This window comes from Pseudophryne corroboree, chromosome 9, assembly GCF_028390025.1.
Source record: "Pseudophryne corroboree isolate aPseCor3 chromosome 9, aPseCor3.hap2, whole genome shotgun sequence".
Taxonomy (NCBI): Eukaryota; Metazoa; Chordata; class Amphibia; order Anura; family Myobatrachidae; genus Pseudophryne; species Pseudophryne corroboree.
In genome coordinates, this window is record NC_086452.1 from 270,993,364 (window position 1) to 271,019,940 (window position 26,577).

A 26,577-nucleotide genomic window follows, 5' to 3' on the forward strand; every position below is an offset into this window, starting at 1 on the left:
AGGAAATGGCTCAGAATTCCGAGCCCACCCGCTGGCGGTGATGCAGGGCAGTCTGGAGCGACTGCTGATGCTGACATCTGGTCCGGACTGAAGGACCTGACAACGATTACGGACATGTCGTCTACTGTCATTGCATATGATTCTCTCACCATTGAAAGAATGGTGGAGGATTATATGAGTGACCGCATCCAAGTAGGCACGTCAGACAGTCCGTACGTATACTGGCAGGAAAAAAGAGGCAATTTGGAGGCCCTTGCACAAACTGGCTTTATTCTACCTAAGTTGCCCTCCCACAAGTGTGTACTCCAAAAGAGTGTTTAGTGCCGCCGCTCACCTTGTCAGCAATCGGCGTACGAGGTTACTTCTAGAAAATGTGGAGAAGATGATGTTCATTAAAATGAATTATAATCAATTCCTCCATGGAGACATTCACCAGCAGCAATTGCCTCCACAAAGTACACAGGGAGCTGTGATGGTGGATTCCAGTGGGGACGAATTGATAATCTGTGAGGAGGGGGATGTACACGGTGATGAATCGGAGGATGATGATGAGGTGGACATCTTGCCTCTGTAGAGCCAGTTTGTGCAAGGAGAGATTAATTGCTTCTTTTTTGGTGGGGGTCCAAACCAACCCGTCATTTCAGTCACAGTCGTGTGGCAGACCCTGTCACTGAAATGATGGGTTGGTTAAAGTGTGCATGTCCTGTTTATACAACATAAGGGTGGGTGGGAGGGCCCAAGGACAATTCCATCTTGCACCTCTTTTTTCTTTCATTTTTCTTTGCGTCATGTGCTGTTTGGGGAGTGTTTTTTGGAAGGGCCAGCCTGCGTGACACTGCAGTGCCACTCCTAGATGGGCCAGGTGTTTGTGTCGGCCACTAGGGTCGCTTAGCTTACTCACACAGCTACCTCATTGCACCTCTTTTTTTTCTTCTTTGCGTCATGTGCTGTTTGGGGAGTGTTTTTTGGAAGGGCCATCCTGCCTGACACTGCAGTGCCACTGCTAGATGGGCCAGGTGTTTGTGTCGGCCACTAGGGTCGCTTAGCTTACTCACACAGCTACCTCATTGCGCCTCTTTTTTTTCTTCTTTGCGTCATGTGCTGTTTGGGGAGTATTTTTTGGAAGGGCCATCCTGCCTGACACTGCAGTGCCACTCCTAGATGGGCCAGGTGTTTGTGTCGGCCACTTGGGTCGCTGAGCTTAGTCACACAGCTACCTCATTGCGCCTCTTTTTTTCTTTGCATCATGTGCTGTTTGGGGAGTGTTTTTTGGAAGGGCCATCCTGCGTGACACTGCAGTGCCACTCCTAGATGGGCCAGGTGTTTGTGTCGGCCACTTGGGTCGCTGAGCTTAGTCATCCAGCGACCTCGGTGCAAATTTTAGGTCTAAAAATAATATTGTGAGGTGTGAGGTGTTCAGAATAGACTGAAAATGAGTGGAAATTATGGTTATTGAGGTTAATAATACTTTGGGATCAAAATGACCCCCAAATTCTATGATTTAAGCTGTTTTTTAGGGTTTTTTGAAAAAAACACCCGAATCCAAAACACACCCGAATCCGACAAAAAAAATTTCGGTGAGGGTTTGCCAAAACGCGTTCGAACCCAAAACACGGCCGCGGAACCGAACCCAAAACCAAAACACAAAACCCGAAAAATTTCCGGTGCACATCTCTAATTTCATCGTCTCAGCCATGACTAGTAGCAGCAGCTTCAGTACGAGGTGGAATTGGATCTTGATCTTTCCCTATTTTACACTCCATATTTTTGTTCTCCATTTTTTAATGTGTGGAATTATATGCCAGTAATATATCAATAGCAATGGCCTACTACTATATATACTGCGCACAACTGAAATGCACCACAGGTATGGATGGATAGTATACTTGACGACACAGAGGTAGGTAGAGCAGTGGCCTACTGTACCGTACTGCTATATATTATATACTGGTGGTCAGCAAACTGTGCAAAACTGAAATGCACCACAGGTATGGATGGAAAGTATACTTGACGACAGGGAGGTAGGTAGAGCAGTGGCCTTCTGTACCGTACTGCTATATAGTATATACTGGTGGTCAGCAAACTGTGCAAAACTGAAATGCACCACATGTATGGATGGATAGTATACTTGACGACACAAAGGTATGTAGAGCAGTGGCCTACTGTACCGTACTGCTATATATATACTGGTGGACAGCAAACTGTGCAAAACTGAAATGCACCACGGGTATGGATGGATAGTATTGACGACACAGAGGTAGGTAGAGCAGTGGCCTACTGTACCGTACTGCTATATAGTATATACTGGTGGTCAGCAAACTGTGCAAAACTGAAATGCACCACAGGTATGGATGGATAGTATACTTGACGACACCGAGGTAGGTAGAGCAGTGGACTGCTGTACCGTACTGCTACATATATAGTTATACTGGTGGTCAGCAAAATTCTGCACTGTCCTCCTACTATATACTACAATGCAGCACAGATATGGAGCGTTTTTCAGGCAGAGAACGTATAATACTGGTGGTCACTGGTCACTGGTCAGCAAAACTCTGCACTGTCCTCCTACTATATAATACTGCTGGTCCCCAGTCCCCATAATAAAGCAATTAGCACACTGAGCACAGATATTTGCAGCACACTGAGCACAGTCAGATATGGAGCGTTTTTCAGGCAGAGAACGTAGATATTTGCACTAGCAGCACACTGAGCACAGATATTTGCAGCACAATTTGCAGCCCACTGAACATAGAAACTGAGAGGACACCAGCCGCGTCCTCTCACGATCATCTCCAATGCACGAGTGAAAAATGGCGGCGACTCGCGGCTCCTTATATAGAATACGAATCTCGCGAGAATCCGACCACGGGATGATGACGTTCGGGCGCTCGGGTTAACCGAGCAAGGCGGGAGAATCCGAGTTGCTCGGACCCGTAAAAAAAAAAAGGTGAAGTTCGGTCGGGTTCGGATCCCGAGGATTCGAACCCGCTCATCACCCGTACAAATGCATTGTGAAATACTGGTTATGCACTGAAAGCAGTCCACCTTTCACAATTGTTAACCCTAACCTATATTCCTGCTGTCTTGGGAACTTGGGTGCACATATGGGGTCATGATCAGCTATGTCAGTACTTTATTAATAAAACATGATAATGATAATAATAATAATAATAATAATAATAATAATAAGTCAATAGTATATATTGTAATACATGTATGTGATTTATTTTCAAGGTTTGGTTCCAGAACAGAAGAGCTAAGTTTCGCAGGAACGAAAGAGCTATGTTGGCAAACAAGAATGCTTCACTTCTAAAGTCGTATGCTGGAGATGTGACTGCAGTGGAACAACCTATAGTACCCCGACCAGCTCCAAGGCCCAATGAGTATCTATCTTGGGGAACTGCATCTCCATATAGGTAAATCAACAGTAGTAAATAAATACACATTTATGTTGTGGCAGTGTTAAATATTGCTACAAACATTCTCTGTTTTTTGCAGTCACAGGGCCTAATTCAGCATTGATTGCAATTGCAAAGCTGCTCGCTCTCGTTTTCAGTAACGCCGCCCACCCCCATCCCTCCCCCCAAACCCCTCTGCCTGTCAATCAGGCAGAGGCAATCGCATTACTGCATTGCGATCACAGGACCCATTCTGCACATGTGCAGAACAGCACGTTGGATTGCTTATGCGATCCAACCTAAATTAGCCCAATAGTCCTTGTGTTTGCAACCAAACTATGGGGGTAATTCAGATCTGATCGTAGATGTGCTAAATTTAGCACAATTACGATCAGTTACGCTGACATGCAGGGGGACGCGCAGCACAGGGTTAGTCCGCTCCGCATGTCTGGCTCTGCTCCCTTGCACGGATGCAAAAGCATTGCACAGCGGCGATGCTTTTGCACCCACTGAGTAGCTCCCTGCCAGTGCAGCTCCCTTCCAGCACAGCTCCTGCCATCCCCGCAATGGCCCGGACAAGCCTGCGTTGTCCGGACCACGCCGCACCAACGGCCGTTGGCACGCCCCCTCCTGCCCCACGAACGCCTCTGCCTGTCAATCAGGCAGAGGCGATTGCAGCCCTGAGATGCTTTTAGCAGCTCACTGGGCTCCCGGGGAGCGTGTGCGCACTCCACACTCCTCAAAGGACTTCAGACTGATCCAGTGTGAATTAGGCCCTTTTTCTAAGAAAGCCACTGCAGAACATTTCTCATTTTAAATTAAAACAAACTTTGGCAACAAGTAACTTTATCATAATGACACAAATTGCATTATTATCACTGGTGAAGAAATTACAGGGGGTAGGCTCAGAAGGCTCAAAAGAGCAGATTGGATGCCTCGACTGAACCAGTGCTTATGCAGAAGGCCCATAGAACAGTGCATGCACAGAAGAGAGGAAGCAGTGTGGAGGGCCCACAAAACTACTATTCCTCTACACCAGGCATTCCCAACCACGGTCCTCAAGGCACACCAACAGTGCAGGTTTTAGTGATGTGCAGGCTTCAGCACAGGTGACTTACTTAGTAGCTCAGTTATTTTGATTGAACCATCAGTGCTGAAGCCTGGATATCACTAAAACCTGCACTGTTAGTGTGCCTTGAGGACCACGGTTGGGAATGCCTGCTCTACACTGTGGGGCTAATCCAGACCTGATTGATGCTGTGTGTTTTTGCACAGCAGGTGATCAGGTCTGAACTGTGCATGCGTATGCACCGCAATGCGCAAGCGCAACGGACCACAGCAACGGGGATCGCTGGTCAGCGATGGAATGGAGCGAAAATTCCGAACGCACAGGCGATAACAAAGAGATTGACAGGAAGAGGACGTTTGTGGGTGGCAACTGACCGTTTTCATGGAGTGTCCGGAAAAACGCAGGAGGGACCAGGTGTTTGGAGGGAAGGTTTCTGATGTCAGCTCCAGCAGCGATGATCTGACATCTGACGTCAGATCAACGCAGTGGAAGAGTAAATCCAGGGCTACGCAGTGACTGCACTAATTTAGTTTGTGCAGCTCTGCTACACATCCGAACGCACACTTACACAGCGAATTCCCCTTTCCTCTGTAGGCGGTAAACTACCTGATCGCAGTGATGCAGAAAATGCACCCTAGCGATCAGGTCTGAATTAGCCCCTATGTTTGCTATGGGGCCTGGTGATGCACAGTTGCACCCCTGATTATGATAATAATGTAGTTAACAGCAATAACAGAACAACAATGCTATTGTGCATATTATTATCCATAGTACTTACAGACTTTGCTAGAGCTGTGTTTACATTGTGTGCCATATCTAAGCTATAATCGTGTGTTTGTGGGTCCAATACTATCAATGATAACACAGAACAGAGTTTTGTATTACGTTAGAGCAGCAAATATTAAAACAGAAATACAAGTAAACCAACATATAGTACAAGGTAATAATGGCCCAAAGAGCAATCTAACTACTACTGCTCACTAACTTCTACTTACATGGGCCCAGGCTTGTTGCAGGGGCCCGGGTAATTTGCTCATGGGGACATTGCACCCCTTTACAGCAGAAGCATAACAAGCCAATATTGCCAGGTTTACTGTGCTGATGTGACTGCAGACAGAATTGTCAGGTAAAAGGGAGAATGACAGTGGCAGCTGACCTCAACAGTGTTCATGCACAGGACAAGCTGGTCTACTCAATTACCCTGCACCTCTGCCGCACCCTGCAGCTGAGGGGGAAACAGTGCTGTCATTCTCCATGTTGCAAGTGGCCTGGCTGTAACTGTGGGTGTTGAGAATAGTGCAGAACTTTTTATTGTTTGTGGGGGGAGGGGGCATAACCACACCTCCCGGATTCCCACGCCCCCCTTCAATACCCGGTCCTCACCTCTCTCTTTCTCTTCTTCTCAGGAACGGTCAGCAGTGCTGACCATTCTGACACCTGCAGCAATCGATTTTGATAGCTACAGGTGGAGATGCCCCATCTCCACAGCAGGGACAGAGCAGTCCCTGGCTGTGGCAGTTGCCAGCTTCGGACTGAGCAGGGAATCTCGCGTTAACAGCGAGATCCTGCACATGTGCAGTGAAGCTGGCCAGACAGGGAGACACAGCGCATCAGCACTAAGCTGATGCGCTGTGTGCTCAGAGTAGCAGACAAGATGTTAATACATCTTGTCCATACCTCCCAACATGACCCTCTCCAGTAGGGACAAAATGATCTGCTTCTGGATTTTTTCTCTTAATTCAAGATTGCCGGCATCTGTTTCGAACAGGTAATGGATAAGAAAGGTGTTTTAGCACAGGTGATGGCAATCCTAAATTAAGAGGGAAATCCAGGAGCAGAGCATTCTGTCCCTCCTGGAGAGGGTCATGTTGGGAGGTATGCTTGTCAGTGTCCCTTCCTGCTTCACCTCGGCAATGAGGCGAAGCAGGAAGTGTTGTAACAACACGATCCATGTCGCTATAATACATTTACCACAGGGTCCCTTGTTCATATTATGCCATACTATAGTGCCTCCAGTTCATACTGTGCCACATTACAGTGCCTATTTCAGATTATGCCATTTTACAGGCCCCTTTTACCCATTCTAACATCCACTACAGACATTACTGGTGTTTTTTTATATCTTCTGCCCAAAAGATTGATCGCAAAATGGACCTACTAGTAACAATCGTTCATCTAGATACCTATCATGAGAATTACCTGACACCTGGGGAATCCATCAGTATTATATTGTCATTGCATTGTTAAAGCTACAACTGTTTTTTGTCTTTTTATAGATGATTTCTTCCCTCAGAGGCCTATTTATCAAATAATATTTGCGAGCTATCCCCCAAATCCCCATTTTTGGAGGGGTAGATGCAAATTTTAACGATCCCCAGTATTTAACAAGGAGTGACCACAGCATCTATCTCCAATATCTGCTGCAGTCTCTCTATTTCCGACAACAGAAGCTGCCCCTATGAGTTTCTGTGGAAGCTGCTATAGTGTTAGATTTAGTAAGCTCGGTATTTACCAATTTTACTACCCTCCACATGCACAGTAGCTCTTCAGAGTCCCAAACATGGGTGTAGCTATAGTGGGTGAAGGGGGTGACATTGCTGTGGGGCCCAAAGGCTTAGAAGACCCCAGACACCTTTTTTTCTCTCTTTTGAAATAGCTCTAATGCGCTATTAGGGCCTAATTCAGCATGAATGGGTCCGACGGAGGAGGCTGAACACGGGCCCCCTCCTCTCTTAAAACGCCCCTGTACAACGCAGAGTGCAAAGTGCCTTTAACCATTGAAGTCCTAGGGCGCAACTAGCAAAAAACAATTGACAGGCCCAGTCAGCCTATTCAGCCTTATGGATAATACTGGCCTAGGTGACAGCCATAGATTCTGATTATTTGTGTTTTTTGAAAGAACATATATCAGTGTGTCACAACCATGAGCTCTCCTGCTTCTCATTATTTTCCTAATCTGCATATTGGTCTTTAATTAAGAAAATCCAATTGTTTCGAATAATGAATCAAAAAACAAAGTATCACCTGGCACCAATAAAAAATAATTAAATATCTATTTGCCTGCTGCTTTCTATCATACAGGGACTACTCAGCCCTCATGAAAGAAAACACACAAAAAAAGGAAATAAAAAGCACTGGCAAATAGCAATTAAAAAATTATTATTTATTCTTATTTTTTATTTATTTTCATTTCCATATAAAATATTAATAAAAAACAATGAAGAAACACTTTCTCACTGCCTTCCAGTTGGTCAAAATTACTGGTACTTTTTATATTTATCCTTTATGCATGACCTACTGATAATTTACATATACAGGTTGAGTATCCCTTATCCAAAATGCTTGGGACCAGAGGTATTTTGGATATCGGATTTTTCCGTACTTTGGAATAATTGCATACCATAATGAGATATCATGGTGATGGGACCTAAATCTAAGCACAGAATGCATTTATGTTACATATACACCTTATACACACAGCCTGAAGGTCATTGTAGCCAATATTTTTTATAACTTTGTGCATTAAACAAAGTGTGTCTACATTCACACAATTCATTTATGTTTCTTATACACCTTATACACACAGCCTAAAGGTCATTTAATACAATATTTTTAATAACTTTGTGTATTAAACAAAGGTTGTGTACATTGAGCCATCAAAAAACAAAGGTTTCACTATTTCACTCTCACTCAAAAAAGTCCGTATTTCAGAATATTCCGTATTTCGGAATATTTGGATATGGGATACTCAACCTGTACATTGTTTTCACATGTACATGAAAAGACACCCTACATATACAAGATAAAATCCTTTTATATATAATGCTTAGGTATACAGATCTATAACCTTTTTCTATAGAGAGCTCTCTTAGGCTGGATATTTTGTATTCAGCTGTTACTTTTTCATTCCATTTAGAGCAGAGCTGGCCAAACCAGTCATCAAGATCTACCAACAGTTCACATTTTCCAGAACACCTAGCTGGTGCTCAGGTGTAGTCATTACTAATTAAGATGTGCTGCATTCATTCCTAACTGACAATTCTACAGATCTCCAGGAGGACTGGAAAACATGAACTGTTGGTAGATCTCGAGGACCGGTTTGGCCAGCCCTGATTTAGAGTAACAATGAGGCTTTCATGCAGTAACACACAGAATTAATCACTTTGTATACAATTATTAGAGCAGTTGTTAGTTTAAACTTTCATTTAGAGAATACAGCAATACCATACTTGCCTACCTGACCCTCTCCATGAGGGAGAAAATGCTCTGTTCCTGGACTTTCCTGGTAAAGTATGATTGCCATCACCTGTGGTGAAACACCTTTCTCATCAATTAACTAGCTCACCACAGGTGATGGCAATCATACATTACCAGGAAAGTCCAGTGTTAGGCAAGGCGGGTCTCACCGGCCGTTGCTAGGCGGGTCCCATCCACCGCGCCTCCTTCTGCTCCCCGCACAGCACCTGGCAACGGGAGGACGCTGTGCGCGGAGAGCTGCCGGGTCCTTGGCAACGGGGACACCGGAGGCAGACTGCGTTCCCCGTTGCCATGTATTTGATAATTCACTTGTCAGCTCTAGGTCGTGCAGCAGGGCAGCTGCACGACATTTCCAATTTGGGTTCTCTTCAGCCATTGGAGCAGATCCCTGTTATATTCTCCCTCAGTGCCTGGCACAGACACTGATGATAGCTTCTTGTGAGCTGCGTCCTGCTCTGGAATATTCCTTGTCCGGTATTCTGTGGTCCAGTCAACCTTGTTCCAGTGGTCCTGAGTCCTGGTGTCCGGAAGCCTGTGTCGGAGTCTTTCCAGCCTTCCAGTCATTAGAATCTTTGCCTGTGACCTCGGGGTTCCCGTTCACCTGCGGGTATTCTCCCCGGTGTTGTGAGTAGCGGCTTTGCCGTACCTTGCGGCCTTGGCCATATTCTCTTTATTTTGACTCTGGTGTTTTCTGCGGAGGTCTCCGCTCTAGCTGTCCTCACCGGTATACGACTGTGTTGTGTTGGCGTGTGGACAGCATTGCTTTTTGTTACCTTTTGTCTTGGAGGCCGCGCCTCACATACTTTTTGTTAGAGTTCTGTAGTAGCCCCTAGCTCGGTGTTCTGTTTAGTTAGAGGTTCCCCTTGTTCTCACCCCGGTCTCCAACTGAGACCGGGGGGCATCAGAGTTGGGCAGACATAATCCGCCCCTTCAAACGTGGCTGCCATGGGCCCAAGCAAACATAGTCTTGCAGGCGTAGACTGACCACGTGGGTGAGACAACGGAGTCAGGGTTCCTATGAGTTGCTGCTGAACTTCACCATTATTACAGCGTCACGTTCCTGTGCTTAGGGCTTATCCACTCAGTCCCTTACGTTCTGAGCACAGTGAACGTAACATCCAGGAACACAGCATTTTCTCCCTCATGGAGAGGGTCAGGTAGGCAAGTATTGCTGCAATACTACATACCTCCCAACATGACCCTCTCCAGGAGGGTCTGCTCCTGGACTTCCCTCCTAATTTATGATTGCCAGCACATGTGTTGAACAGGTGAATGGATAAGAAAGGTGTTTTACCACAGGTGCTGGCAATCATACATTTAGAAAAAAGTCCAGGAGCAGAGCATTTTGTCCCTCCTGGAGAGGGTCATGCTGGGAGGTATGATACTAGCAAATAGTCTCATGCAGAAGCTTTCATGCAGAAGCACACGGAGTTAATCACTTTGTATCCAATTCTTAGAACAGTTATTAGTTTAAAGTTCCATTTAGAGAATACAGCAATATTAGCAGAATGTCTCATGCAGAAGTGATACTAGCAAAAAAGTCTCATGCAGAAATGTATAAGATTAGGAGTTTAGCTGTTAATTAGTTGTTATGAGCTTACTTGTTTGTTAGATGTTAAAACATGGCCATGTCATAAAGGTTAGAGATAATTTATCACAACCTTCCTCTGATTAGTGCAACTCCTGAACTCCTGGCTCTAGAGCTCAGTCCTTTTTATGAAGCCATATCTGAAAGTAGAAGTCTTTCAGAGATTACCCAGATTGTGTTCTCCACAATAGTTGACCAGCTGGTGTATTATGGTATAAAACGTGTTTCCCCGCATGAGTCACCTATCAGCGGCTTCCTCAGTCAATACATCTAATAATGAATGTAGACACAACTCCTGTCATTGTCTGTATACAGTAATAGCACAGTGCAGCCCATGACTTGCAGAGATTGATAGAGATTGATTCAGAACTGCAATATTGATGTTGTATGCAGTTGAGCATTTGTGTGCGATAATGGGGCAGTGGCAACTCAAACACAGGCATGTCGTGTCCATATCAGGGGCATGTCATACCTTGCGACTGCAATCCCATACACAGTTAAAATGGCTCCAGTGTCTTACTTCAGCCATCCATGCTGCGTCACCATAGGGTAACGCAGAAGGCCGATGAGTAACTGATGTGTGCCCAATGGTTGCATCTTCATACACCATCGGCGGAGATGAGATGACTCCAGTGGGCATATTAATACAAGTCATGACAGCTCTGACATTTGCATATTTTCACACACCCACTCCGTATGGAATCGTAGCCACAACAGCATTTGCATCAATCTGTAAATCAGACCCTTACTCACATTGGTCATATTATTCTTATTATTATTAATAACAGTTTCTTATATAGCGCAGCATATTCCATTGCACTTTACACTTAGAATAACAGTAATAGAACAAAACTGGGCAAAAACAGACAGACATAGACAAGGGCGGACTGGCCCACCAGGACACCATGACAGATTCCGATGGGCCGGTCCCACTTCCCCCTCAGCCAGGCTGATTCACACTCAGGCTGGGCTGGCTCACACTGCTTCCAGTACTTGCGGTTCATTGGAACGCAATCCGGAAGTTAGGCTCGCGGGCATTACTAGGTGCCGCTAGCCATGAAAAGTGGTGAAGCTGTTCTACCAACGGGGGACCTGGAGAAAGTTAACCAGCCCAGCAGCATCCTCTTTCTGGCTGTGGCCAAAGGTCTCTTCAGTGAGCCCGGCCCGGGAGCAACAGCTTAGCGATGGTCGGAGCCGGTTTTACTACACCCACCACCACTTCAACTCCCACACTTTTACCTAGCCAGAGCGGCAACTGAGCACTGATGGGGATCCGGCAGAGAGATTATTTTTAATTACATTATTTGCATTATCATGATGGTGTAAGGGATAGGGCGTCCCCGGTCACAGTGTATGGTTTGGGGACTGGACAGGAGCAGGATGTACCTTGTTCTCAGGATGTGAGCTGAATAGGCTGCACTCACAGCCAGCCCTGGGGCAATCTCTAATGCAAAGTTCTTCAGCCCTATAGTCGCCCAATGTCTGTCCATGATGATGGGCCTGTTTATGTAATGCGGTGGCTACGTATATAATGCGGTGGCTACGTCTAATGTGGTGGCTAGGTATGTCATGTGGTGCTATTTGTGTAATGAGGTGCTATACATGTAATGTGGTGCTAGTCGTATAATGCGGTGCTATACGTGTAATGAGGTGCTATACCTTTAATGTTGTGCTATTTATGTTATGTTGTGCTTTTTGTGTAATGCAGTACTATACGTGTAGTGCGGTGCTATACGTGTAATGTAGAGATGTGCACTTGAAATTTTTCGGGTTTTGTGTTTTGGTTTTGGGTTCGGTTCCGCGGCCGTGTTTTGGGTTCGACCGCGTTTTGGCAAAACCTCACCAAATTTTTTTTGTCGGATTCGGGTGTGTTTTGGATTCGGGTGTTTTTTTCAAAAAACACTAAAAAACAGCTTAAATCATAGAATTTGGGGGTCATTTTGATCCCAAAGTATTATTAACCTCAAAAACCATAATTTCCACTCATTTTCAGTCTATTCTGAATACCTCACACCTCACAATATTATTTTTAGTCCTAAAATTTGCACCGAGGTCGCTGGATGACTAAGCTAAGCGACCCTAGTGGCCGACACAAACACCTGGCCCATCTAGGAGTGGCACTGCAGTGTCACGCAGGATGGCCCTTCCAAAAAACACTCCCCAAACAGCACATGACGCAAAGAAAAAAAGAGGCGCAATGAGGTAGCTGTGTGAGTAAGCTAAGCGACCCTAGTGGCCGACACAAACACCTGGCCCATCTAGGAGTGGCACTGCAGTGTCACGCAGGATGGCCCTTCCAAAAAACACTCCCCAAACAGCACATGACGCAAAGAAAAAAAGAGGCGCAATGAGGTAGCTGTGTGAGTAAGCTAAGCGACCCTAGTGGCCGACACAAACACCTGGCCCATCTAGGAGTGGCACTGCAGTGTCACGCAGGATGGCCCTTCCAAAAAACACTCCCCAAACAGCACATGACGCAAAGAAAAAAAGAGGCGCAATGAGGTAGCTGTGTGAGTAAGATAAGCGACCCTAGTGGCCGACACAAACACCTGGCCCATCTAGGAGTGGCACTGCAGTGTCACGCAGGATGGCCCTTCCAAAAAACACTCCCCAAACAGCACATGACGCAAAGAAAAAAAGAGGCGCAATGAGGTAGCTGTGTGAGTAAGCTAAGCGACCCTAGTGGCCGACACAAACACCTGGCCCATCTAGGAGTGGCACTGCAGTGTCACGCAGGATGGCCCTTCCAAAAAACACTCCCCAAACAGCACATGACGCAAAGAAAAAAAGAGGCGCAATGAGGTAGCTGTGTGAGTAAGCTAAGCGACCCTAGTGGCCGACACAAACACCTGGCCCATCTAGGAGTGGCACTGCAGTGTCACGCAGGATGGCCCTTCCAAAAAACACTCCCCAAACAGCACATGACGCAAAGAAAAAAAGAGGCGCAATGAGGTAGCTGTGTGAGTAAGCTAAGCGACCCTAGTGGCCGACACAAACACCTGGCCCATCTAGGAGTGGCACTGCAGTGTCACGCAGGATGGCCCTTCCAAAAAACACTCCCCAAACAGCACATGACGCAAAGAAAAATTAAAGAAAAAAGAGGTGCAAGATGGAATTGTCCTTGGGCCCTCCCACCCACCCTTATGTTGTATAAACAGGACATGCACACTTTAACCAACCCATCATTTCAGTGACAGGGTCTGCCACACGACTGTGACTGAAATGACGGGTTGGTTTGGACCCCCACCAAAAAAGAAGCAATTAATCTCTCCTTGCACAAACTGGCTCTACAGAGGCAAGATGTCCACCTCATCATCATCCTCCGATATATCACCGTGTACATCCCCCTCCTCACAGATTATCAATTCGTCCCCACTGGAATCCACCATCTCAGCTCCCTGTGTACTTTGTGGAGGCAATTGCTGCTGGTCAATGTCTCCACGGAGGAATTGATTATAATTCATTTTAATGAACATCATCTTCTCCACATTTTATGGAAGTAACCTCGTACGCCGATTGCTGACAAGGTGAGCGGCGGCACTAAACACTCTTTCGGAGTACACACTTGTGGGAGGGCAACTTAGGTAGAATAAAGCCAGTTTGTGCAAGGGCCTCCAAATTGCCTCTTTTTCCTGCCAGTATAAGTACGGACTGTCTGACGTGCCTACTTGGATGCGGTCACTCATATAATCCTCCACCATTCTTTCAATGGGGAGAGAATCATATGCAGTGACAGTAGACGACATGTCCGTAATCGTTGTCAGGTCCTTCAGTCCGGACCAGATGTCAGCATCAGCAGTCGCTCCAGACTGCCCTGCATCACCGCCAGCGGGTGGGCTCGGAATTCTGAGCCTTTTCCTCGCACCCCCAGTTGCGGGAGAATGTGAAGGAGGAGATGTTGACAGGTCGCGTTCCGCTTGACTTGACAATTTTCTCACCAGCAGGTCTTTGAACCCCAGCAGACTTGTGTCTGCCGGAAAGAGAGATCCAAGGTAGGTTTTAAATCTAGGATCGAGCACGGTGGCCAAAATGTAGTGATCTGATTTCAACAGATTGACCACCCGTGAATCCTTGTTAAGCGAATTAAGGGCTCCATCCACAAGTCCCACATGCCTAGCGGAATCGCTCCGTGTTAGCTCCTCCTTCAATGTCTCCAGCTTCTTCTGCAAAAGCCTGATGAGGGGAATGACCTGGCTCAGGCTGGCAGTGTCTGAACTGACTTCACGTGTGGCAAGTTCAAAGGGCAGCAGAACCTTGCACAACGTTGAAATCATTCTCCACTGCGCTTGAGACAGGTGCATTCCACCTCCTATATCGTGCTCAATTGTATAGGCTTGAATGGCCTTTTGCTGCTCCTCCAACCTCTGAAGCATATATAGGGTTGAATTCCACCTCGTTACCACTTCTTGCTTCAGATGATGGCAGGGCAGGTTCAGGCGTTTTTGGTGTTGCTCCAGTCTTCTGTACGTGGTGCCTGTATGCCGAAAGTGTCCCGCAATTCTTCTGGCCACCGACAGCATCTCTTGCACGCCCCTGTCGTTTTTTAAAAAATTCTGCACCACCAAATTCAAGGTATGTGCAAAACATGGGACGTGCTGGAATTTGCCCATATTTAATGCACACACAATATTGCTGGCGTTGTCCGATGCCACAAATCCACAGGAGAGTCCAATTGGGGTAAGCCATTCCGCGATGATCTTCCTCAGTTGCCGTAAGAGGTTTTCAGCTGTGTGCGTATTCTGGAAACCGGTGATACAAAGCGTAGCCTGCCTAGGAAAGAGTTGGCGTTTGCGAGATGCTGCTACTGGTGCCGCCGCTGCTGTTCTTGCGGCGGGAGTCCATACATCTACCCAGTGGGCTGTCACAGTCATATAGTCCTGACCCAGCCCTGCTCCACTTGTCCACATGTCCGTGGTTAAGTGGACATTGGGTACAACTGCATTTTTTAGGACACTGGTGAGTCTTTTTCTGACGTCCGTGTACATTCTCGGTATCGCCTGCCTAGAGAAGTGGAACCTAGATGGTATTTGGTAACGGGGGCACACTACCTCAAGAAATTGTCTAGTTCCCTGTGAACTAACGGCGGATACCGGACGCACGTCTAACACCAACATAGTTGTCAAGGCCTCAGTTATCCGCTTTGCAACAGGATGACTGCTGTGATATTTCATCTTCCTCGCAAAGGACTGTTGGACAGTCAATTGCTTGGTGGAAGTAGTAAAAGTGGGCTTACGACTTCCCCTCTGGGATGACCATCGACTCCCAGCAGCAACAACAGCAGCGCCAGCAGCAGTAGGCGTTACACGCAAGGATGCATCGGAGGAATCCCAGGCAGGAGAGGACTCGTCAGAATTGCCAGTGACATGGCCTGCAGGACTATTGGCATTCCTGGGGAAGGAGGAAATTGACACTGAGGGAGTTGGTGGGGTGGTTTGCGTGAGCTTGGTTACAAGAGGAAGGGATTTACTGGTCAGTGGACTGCTTCCGCTGTCGCCCAAAGTTTTTGAACTTGTCACTGACTTATTATGAATGCGCTGCAGGTGACGTATAAGGGAGGATGTTCCGAGGTGGTTAACGTCCTTACCCCTACTTATTACAGCTTGACAAAGGCAACACACAGCTTGACAAATGTTGTCCGCATTTCTGTTGAAATACTTCCACACCGAAGAGCTGATTTTTTTGGTATTTTCACCAGGCATGTCAACGGCCATATTCCTCCCACGGACAACAGGTGTCTCCCCGGGTGCCTGACTTAAACAAACCACCTCACCATCAGAATCCTCCTTGTCAATTTCCTCCCCAGCGCCAGCAACACCATATCCTCCTCATCCTGGTGTACTTCAACACTGACATCTTCAATCTGACTATCAGGAACTGGACTGCGGGTGCTCCTTCCAGCACTTGCAGGGGGCGTGCAAATGGTGGAAGGCACATGCTCTTCACGTCCAGTGTTGGGAAGGTCAGGCATCGCAACCGACACAATTGGACTCTCCTTGTGGATTTGTGATTTCGAAGAACGCACAGTTCTTTGCGGTGCTTTTGCCAGCTTGAGTCTTTTCATTTTTCTAGCGAGAGGCTGAGTGCTTCCATCCTCATGTGAAGCTGAACCACTAGCCATGAACATAGGCCAGGGCCTCAGCCGTTCCTTTCCACTCCGTGTGGTAAATGGCATATTGGCAAGTTTACGCTTCTCCTCCGACAATTTTATTTTAGATTTTTGAGTCCTTTTTTTACTGATATTTGGTGTTTTGGATTTTACATGCTCTGTACTATGACATTGGGCATCAGCCTTGGCAGACGACGTTGCTGGCATTTCATCGTCTCGGCCATGACTAGTGGCAGCAGCTTCAGCACGAGGTGGAAGTCGATCTTGATCTTTCCCTAATTTTGGAACCTCAACATTTTTGTTCTCCATATTTTAATAGGCACAACTAAAAGGCACCTCAGGTAAACAATGGAGATGGATGGATACTAGTATACTTATGGATGGACGAGCGACTGCCGACACAGAGGTAGCTACAGCCGTGGACTACCGTACTGTGTCTGCTGCTAATATAGACTGGATGATAATGAGATAAAATTAAAATATATATATATATATATCACACTAGTACTGCAGCCGGACAGGTATATATTATGTAATGACGGACCTGCTGGACACTGTCTGTCAGCACTGCAGACTCCTAAAGTAAGCTACTAGTATCAAGAAGATAGAAAAAAAAAAAAAACCACGGGTAGGTGGTATACAATTATGGATGGACGAGCGACTGCCGACACAGAGGTAGATACAGCCGTGGACTACCGTACTGTGTCTGCTGCTAATAAAGACTGGATGATAATGAGATAAAATTAATATATATATATATATATATCACACTAGTACTGCAGCCGGACAGGTATATATTATGTAATGACGGACCTGCTGGACACTGTCTGTCAGACTCAGCACTGCAGACTCCTAAAGTAAGCTACTAGTATCAAGAAGATAGAAAAAATAAATAAACCACGGGTAGGTGGTATACAATTATGGATGGACGAGCGACTGCTGACACAGAGGTAGCTACAGCCGTGGACTACCGTACTGTGTCTGCTGCTAATATAGACTGGATGATAATGAGATAAAATTAAAATATATATATATATATATATCACACTAGTACTGCAGCCGGACAGGTATATATTATGTAATGACGGACCTGCTGGACACTGTCTGTCAGCACTGCAGACTCCTAAAGTAAGCTACTAGTATCAAGAAGATAGAAAAAAAAAATAAACCACGGGTAGGTGGTATACAATTATGGATGGACGAGCGACTGCCGACACAGAGGTAGCTACAGCCGTGGACTACCGTACTGTGTCTGCTGCTAATATAGACTGGATGATAATGAGATAAAATTAAAATATATATATATATATATATCACACTAGTACTGCAGCCGGACAGGTATATATTATGTAATGACGGACCTGCTGGACACTGTCTGTCAGCACTGCAGACTCCTAAAGTAAGCTACTAGTATCAAGAAGATAGAAAATAAAAATAAACCACGGGTAGGTGGTATACAATTATGGATGGACGAGCGACTGCCGACACAGAGGTTGCTACAGCCGTGGACTACCGTACTGTGTCTGCTGCTAATATAGACTGGATGATAATGAGATAAAATTAATATATATATATATATATATATATATATATATCACACTAGTACTGCAGCCGGACAGGTATATATTATGTAATGACGGACCTGCTGGACACTGTCTGTCAGACTCAGCACTGCAGACTCCTAAAGTAAGCTACTAGTATCAAGAAGATAGAAAAAATAAATAAACCACGGGTAGGTGGTATACAATTATGGATGGACGAGCGACTGCCGACACAGAGGTAGCTACAGCCGTGGACTACCGTACTGTGTCTGCTGCTAATATAGACTGGATGATAATGAGATAAAATTAATATATATATATATATATATATATCACACTAGTACTGCAGCCGGACAGGTATATATTATGTAATGACGGACCTGCTGGACACTGTCTGTCAGCACTGCAGACTCCTAAAGTAAGCTACTAGTATCAAGAAGATAGAAAAAAAAAAATAAACCACGGGTAGGTGGTATACAGTTATGGATGGACGAGCGACTGCCGACACAGAGGTAGCTACAGCCGTGGACTACCGTACTGTGTCTGCTGCTAATATAGACTGGATGATAATGAGATAAAATGAAAATATATATATATATATATATATATCACACTAGTACTGCAGCCGGACAGGTATATATTATGTAATGACGGACCTGCTGGACACTGTCTGTTAGACTCAGCACTGCAGACTCCTAAAGTAAGCTACTAGTATCAAGAAGATAGAAAGAAAAAAAAAACCACGGGTAGGTGGTATACAATTATGGATGGACGAGCGACTGCCGACACAGAGGTAGCTACAGCCGTGGACTACCGTACTGTGTCTGCTGCTAATATAGACTGGATGATAATGAGATAAAATTAAAATATATATATATATATATCACACTAGTACTGCAGCCGGACAGGTGTATATTATGTAATGACGGACCTGCTGGACACTGTCTGCAGAATGCGTTTATAAAAACACCACACGACGAGTGTTTAACTTTTTCAGGCAGACAATCACAATATACTGGTGGTCAGCAGACAATCACAATACTGGTGGTCAGTGGTCACTGGTCAGTCACACTGGCAGTGGCACTCTGGCAGCAAAAGTGTGCACTGTACTTAAAATATGTACTCCTGCTATAACTGCTCCCCAGTCTCCCCCACAATTAAGCTGTGTGAGCAGTGAGCACTCAGCAGTCAGATAATGATATACAGTATATGATGCAGCACACTGGGCTGAGCACAGATATGGTATGTGTGACTGTGTCACACTGTGTATCGTTTTTTTTCAGGCAGAGAACGGATTCATTAAACTGGTGGCACTGGTCACTGCCACTGGTCACACTATCAGCAGCAAGTAGTACTCCTCCTATATTATGCTCCCCAAAATTTGTGTCTCTCTCTCTCTAGTACTATTAGTCACTCTAAACAGAGAGGACGCCAGCCACGTCCTCTCCCTATCAATCTCAATGCACGTGTGAAAAATGGCGGCGACGCGCGGCTCCTTATATAGAATCCGAGTCTCGCGATAGAATCCGAGCCTCGCGAGAATCCGACAGCGGGATCATGACGTTCGGGCGCGCTCGGGTTAACCGAGCAAGGCGGGAGGATCCGAGCCTGCTCGGCCCCGTGTAAAAAAAGCTGAAGTTCGGCGGGTTCGGATTCAGAGAAACCGAACCCGCTCATCTCTAGTGTAATGTGTTGATAATCGTGTAATAATGTGGTGGCTATGTATGCATACCCTCCAACATCTTACACAGAAAAATCGGTACAAATCCGAAAAAGGGGCGTGGCCGCGGGTAAACCACGCCCCCTTTCCTATACTTTCAATGGAAGTTTGGAGAGGCAAAAATCGGTACAGACCATAAAAAAAGGTACTGTACCTGTTAAAAAGGTACAGTTGGAGAGTATGTGTATGTAATCAGGGGTGGATTGGCCACTGGTACAGATTCCGCTGTGCTGGTCCCCTGTGTCTCTATTTGTGTGTGCTCCTGTACTGTGCTGTATGTAGTGTGTGTTCCCTCCCTGTACTGTGCTGTATGTAGTGTGTACTCTCTCCCTGTACTGTGCTGTATGTAGTGTGTGCTCCCCATCCCTGTACTGTGCTGTATGTAGTGTGTGTTCCCTCCCTGTACTGTGCTGTATGTAGTGTGTGCTTCCTCCCTGTACTGTGCTGTATGTAGTGTGTGCTCCCCCTCCCTGTACTGTGCTGTATGTAGTGTGTGCTTCCTCCCTGTACTGTGCTGTATGTAGTGTGTGCTTCCTCCCTGTACTGTGCTGTATGTAGTGTGTACTCCCCCTCCCTGTACTGTGCTGTATGTAGTGTGTGCTTCCTCCCTGTACTGTGCTGTATGTAGTGTGTGCTCCCCCTCCCTGTACCGTGCTGTATGTAGTGTGTGCTTCCTCCCTGTACTGTGCTGTATGTAGTGTGTGCTCCCCCTCCCTGTACTGTGCTGCATGTAGTGTGTGCTACCCCTCCCTGTACTGTACTGTATGTAGTGTGTGCTCCCTCCCTGTACTGTGCTGTATGTAGTGTGTGCTCCCTCTCCCTGTACTGTGCTGTATGTAGTAACAAACTGGTACCAATACATACAACCAAGCGCGTCAAAACAAGAGGATGTTGAAATCAGGAGCCCACTGGACTCAATAGTCCATTCCCATGGAATTTGAAAAAGTGCATATAAGTGCATATAGTGAAGCACAGTTATAAAAAGTGCATGGGTGTTAGCACAATGATAAACATTTATTATGTACATAAAATCACATAAAATTAAAAAGTAGTAGCCTCTGGATATAACACAAAATGCAATGTGTATAGCAGCAAGTGGAGTATCTACATAGAATCACAGAAAATAGCAGCATCTGAGTATCACACAAAGGGCAATGTGTATGGCCACAAATGATAAGTCCACAAAGGGAGTCCAACATGGGTAATTACCGGAAATAGGTGAGAACTGTCTTGCGGCAGTTCTTAAAAGCGTTTGAGTTGGAATGTTTCCACAGCAACCGCAGTGCCTCCTCCACTTTCCGTCTGGTGTATTACCTAGGCTCTCCCAGTGAGGATAAGATGGATATAGCCAACGCGTTTCTACCCTTTACATCGGGTCTTTATCAAGGCATGGTCTCCTGCTTCCTTGTTTCGCATTTTAAATGAGGGGTAACCAATGGTTGTGCTGCGGGCGCAGGTGGCTTCAATCCACTACTGAACTACAAGTCCCATGAGCCTCCACGCAACCCGATGTCACTTCCGCTCCAGGAGTCCTCTGTTATCCCCCAGTAATGAGGCAGGCGCTGTTGGCTCCTATACAGTGAAAAAACTACTAGTCCCATGAGCCCTTTAGCACCCCGCTGTCACTTCCGCTTCCCGTTAAGTTAGTGTGGCGTGCGCTGTACATCTACTACAAGTCCCATGAGTCTCCTGGCGCCTCGTCATCGCTTCCGTTGTCTTAGCAAATCGTTGCCATAGCAACGCGTGTCTTTCCCGTCTTTTCCATTCTTTATTAGAGACTTACAAACACTGGTTTAGTGCAGAAAACCTCGCAGAGTGTGCTATTTATTTTGTGACGTTTCGGGGTAACATTCCCTTTCCTCAACCCCGAAACTTCATGAAATAAATAGCACACCCTGCGGGGTTTTATGCACTATACCAGTGTTTGTAAGTCTCTGAGTGCCGCCTATGCCATGGAGGAGATATATATCACACATACATACTCCACACATAGTTATATATACACTGTGACAAGAACACTGGAATAATGTTTGAGAGCAGGTATGTTTGTCCCAGGTTCTTGTCTTACATGTTTTAGGAAAAAGGAAAACTTCCAGGAAAATGTTTTGTTTTGTTAGAACCTTTTCAGTTTGTTGGAAAAGCTGGATAAGGGCCCTGAGAGAGAGAGGGCAAGTTCCAGACATTGGGCCCAGTTCGGGTCTTTGGCCTCACAGAAGGCTAATAAGGGCTTTCAGCTGTGCAAGAGTTCTATAAGGTTGCTAGCCTGATCAGTGTGTGCAGACTGCCTGGGGAGACTACAGAATCTCTGTGAGAGCGACATGCTTTCTTATACAAGTGAGCCATACGGTATTTACTGGAAAACTCTGTTTTTGTTTAGAGACAGTCAGGAACGTCTTCTGTATAGTTAGTGCCGGACAGGCAAGGTCTTTTCTTTTGATGTGTATTTTATTTTCTGCTTAATAAAACTGGTTGCGGCCAGTTGCATCATAATACTGGACTTGTATGATTTCTCAGCTGCTGCTTGCTGCCATCTACCCCAGGAAATGGCATCCAATTTCCCTACAGTGTTACAACTTGGTGGAGAATGCGAGCAATCCGTTCTTTGCATAAGTGAAAGCAGCAGCTTTATGAGGCCTGCAGAAAATGGTGGTTTATGCAGATACAGCCCAGTGTGAAGTTGCTGAGACTCACCCCTGAGGATTTGATATATGTCCTGGGTGAAAGCAGCTACAAAGCCCCCTGAAAAATCTGTTGACATGGAGGAACTGCTTAAAGCCTTTTTTGCAAGCTACAGTGGCTCAGCAGGAGGCCAACAGACAGCAGCAGGTGGCAATAGAGGAAAATAGGAGACAACAGCAGGTGGCTATTGACAAACTTTACAGGCAACAGCGTCAGGATAGAGAGGCCTTAGCAGAAGTGGTGCAGAGCCTTGCAGCCCAGATTGGAGATGTTGCCGTCAGTGCTCCGACCAGCTCTAGTTCATTACGGGCCAGTCACTTCCTGCAGAAAATGACAGAGGCTGATGATGTGGAGGCCTATCTGACCATGTTTGAAAGGACTGCCAAGCGTGAGAACTGGCCGAAAGCACAGTGGGCCAGTCTGCTAGCACCTTTTCTTTCAGGTGAGCCCCAAAAAGCGTACATTGATTTAAGCCCTGCTGTGTCTCGGGACTATGACAAACTAAAAACTGAGATCCTGACCCGCCTGGGAGTCACACTGTCAGTACGAGCACAACTGGTGCACCGTTGGGTGAATGCCATGGAGAAGCCTCCTCGCTCCCAGATGCACGACCTTAGTCAGCTAACAAAAAAATGGTTACAGCCAGAGACATTAACTGGTCCCCAGATGGTTGAAAGAGTCGTCATGGACCGCTATTTGAGATCTTTGCCCGTGGTCCTGCGCAAGTGGGTGAGCCATGGAAATCCAGATACTGCTGACCAGTTAGTGGACATGGTAGAGAGGTATCTGGTGGCAAAGGAACTACTGATGACCACCCAGCAACCCATAGATCCTCGACAGCGCCCTTCAGTAAAGACTGGTGAGACTGTTCCGTGGGAAAACGTTGCTGGGCAGTTAAGAGAACGCAAGGCTGAAGAGACTGTAAACACTGGCCCTGGAGACAGGCCAATGGGGCTAGAAAGCTCTATGCTGCCCAAATGGGTTGATAATCGTGTTGGTTAAATGTTTTAGGTGTGGTATGCCAGGTCATGTTATTGCCAATTTCCCAGTTACGCAAGAACCCATGCAATGTGATGCTGCCTTTGAATGTCGCAGAATGTCTTTCTTTGCTAGGTTAGCCTGTACTGTGGTACCTTCACCTGAGCTGGAAAAACAAATGTGTGACGAGTTCTTAGAGGGTAACCGAGTAGAAGCCTTGCTAGATTCAGGAAGTTTAGTTACCCTTGTGAAAGCTGGGTTAGTGAACCCCTTAAAGGTCAAGCAAATACCTATTTGGGTAACTTGCATACATGGGATACCCAACATTAAGTCACTGCTGAAGTGAATATAGAAACTTGTTGTGGGTCAGCAATTGTTAAAGTAGGACTGGTCCCCACCTTGGTGCATGAGGTCATAATAGGGAGGGATTTTCCTCATTTTTGGAAACTGTGGGAATCACGTTTAGCAACAGATGTGAGAAGTAAAGAGCCAATTGATAATACCAGTGATTTTATGGATGTATGTGTGTCCTCAGAACTTTCTGACCCTTTACCTTTTGCTAGTTTGGCTGGGGAAGTGACAGATGGGGAGTCCAGTGAGGACCCTCTTGCTGGGAACAGAGACATAGTAGTTGGAACTGAAAGTGTGCCTGACCTGGAGGTAAAGAAGGATCTGTTTGCGTCTGAACAGTTAAAGGATCCTACCTTAATAAAGGCTAGAGAGAATGTTAAGATTGTTATTGGGGAACCTGTGGTATCAGATGACAGGGTTACGTATCCCCACATGGCCATCTGTAATGAGCTCTTGTACCACATTGTCAAAAGAGGTGAGGATGTGGTGGAACAGCTGGTAGTTCCCCAGCCTTATCGCAGTACGGTACTAGATTTAGCTTATAGTCATGTTACAGCAGGACATTTAGGGGCAGAAAAAAACACAGAGTTTTACAAAGGTTCTGTTACGTTCACTGTACTTGGTACTCCTGAATATGAGAGGATGAGCCCCAAGTACAGGAACGTAATGCTGGAGTGGGAATTGAGTTCAGCAGCAAACCCCTACAGAACCCTAACTCCGTTGTTCCACCCACGTGGTCAGTCTACGCCTGCGAGACTATGTTTGCTTGGGCTCACGGCAGCCGCGTTTATAAGGTGGATTATGTCTGCCCAACTTCGATGCCCCCCGGTCTTAGTTGGAGACAAGGCATAAACTGAGATGGGGCAATAACAAGGGGAACCTCTAACTAAACAGAAACTCGAGTTAGGGGCAACTACAGAACTCAAACAACAGTATGTGTTATGATTCTGATACTCAGGTCAGGGGAGATCTTATACGGTGGGACCTGAGTACCAGGACGTTATGCTGGGAAAGGGAAATGGAATGGGAATAGCCCCTGGCACCCTAACTCCGTTGTCCCGCCCGTGCTGTCAGTACACTCTTGCGAGACTATGGTTTCTTGGGCCCATGGCAGCCGCGTTTGAAGGGCGGATTACGTCTGCCCAACTCCGATGCCCCCTCAGGTCTTAATGAGAGGCAAAGAGTGAACCGAGACAGGGTGGTAACAAGGGGCCCTCTAACTAAACAACAAGGCCAGGGGCTACTGGCAAACCTGAAACTAAAAGTATGTGCGGATTACCGCCAGGGAAAAGAACAACCAAAATATTCCACTTGTCCACTCTCCTACACGGCACCGCCGAGTACCGGAGAGGACTATGGAAGCGGAAACCTCCGCAAATGCACCAGTACAATGAAATAATACTAAAGTGACCTAGGCCACAACATGCGGCAGGGCCGCAACTCACGAAACCAAGAGTGGACCTCAATCGACTGCCACAGGTAACTTAGGACCAGAAGAACTCCTTGGGACCAGGTGACTAACTCCAAGATTCAGGAACTCAGAGAACTGGAGGGACCGGACACAGCTAACCAGGAACAGACGTTCACCAAACATGAGCAGCATGCAGGAAGCTATCACCGGCGTCTGTGTGAGGCACTGAGGAGGCATTTAACAGGGAACCCTCCAATCAGAGTACGGAGCCTAATTACAATAAATGGCGTGCAGCTGCCTTGCTGCACGACCAGAGAAACATGTGTAAGTACTTTAATTAATCAACCCTGCAACGGGGAACGCAGTCCGCCTGTGGCGTCCCCGTTGCTAAGGTCCCGGCGGCTCGGCGCACCCGGCGTCCTAGCGTTGCTAGGAACCCGGCGGCTCAGCGCGCACGGCGTCCCTAGTTGCTAGGGGCCGGGCAAGGAGGAAGCCCCGGACCGCGGCTCCTAACAGTACCCCCCCCCCTTGAGGAGGGGTCAACGAACCCCTAAAGCCAGGTTTCTGAGGAAATTCCTGAAAGAATAATCTCTTGAGTTTAGGGGCATGTAGATCCTTATCCAGGACCCAAGACCTTTCCTCCGGACCATAGCCTTTCCAGTGAACCAAAAAATAAAGCCGGCCCCCGGGAAACTTTTGAATCTAATACCTTCTCTACCAAGAACTCCTGTTGTCCCTGCACATCCACCGGAGACCTACCCTGGGGAGACCTCCGAGGAAATCTCCTGGAAGAAAAATACTGTTTCAAAAGGGAACAGTGAAAAGTATTTCCAATTCTGAGAGATCTTGGCAAGCGTAGCCGAAAAGCAACTGGATTGACCTTCTTAATGATAAGGAATGGTCCAATAAATTTGGGTCCCAATCTAGCCGAGGGTTGTCGGAGCTTGATGTTGCGAGTTGACAACCACACCTTATCTCCCACCTTAAAAGTGCAAGGACGTCGGAGCCTATCAGAAAATTTCTTTTCTCGGAAGGCAGCTTTTTTCAGGGCAAGGTGCACTCTTCTCCAAATAGTTCTGAGATGGGAGGTTAAGGTCAAGGAGGAGACTGGAGAATGATGGAAAAAAGAGTTGGCTCTAGGATGAAAACCAAAGACTGAAAAGAATGGGGACTCCTTGGTGGAGGAATGACAGGAGTTATTATAAGCAAATTCGGCTAAAGGAAGAAATTCAGACCAATCATTCTGGAGTTTGGCCGAATACAAGCGTAAATATTGTTTTAATGACTGGTTGACTCGTTCGGTTTGCCCGTTAGACTGTGGATGGTAACCAGATGTTAAAGACAGTTTCATATTCAGTGAGGCACAAAAAAGTTTCCAGAATCGTGCAATAAATTGCGGACCCCGATCAGAGACAACGTCAGTGGGCAAACCATGGAGCCTGAACACATGGCGGAGGAACAAAACTGCCAACCCTTGAG

General features: G+C 46.4%; 1 protein-coding gene across 3 annotated transcripts in view; it reads left to right on the forward strand.

Moving 5' to 3' along the window:
• The window catches only part of PRRX1 (paired related homeobox 1), a 442,683-nt gene that overhangs the window by 266,936 nt on the left and 149,170 nt on the right, over positions 1-26,577 (forward strand). For all 3 annotated transcript variants that reach the window (XM_063940301.1, XM_063940299.1, XM_063940300.1), the window contains exon 3: positions 3,235-3,416. In XM_063940301.1, coding sequence (XP_063796371.1) covers positions 3,235-3,416 — 182 coding nt within the window. The remainder of the gene's footprint in view (positions 1-3,234; positions 3,417-26,577) is intronic.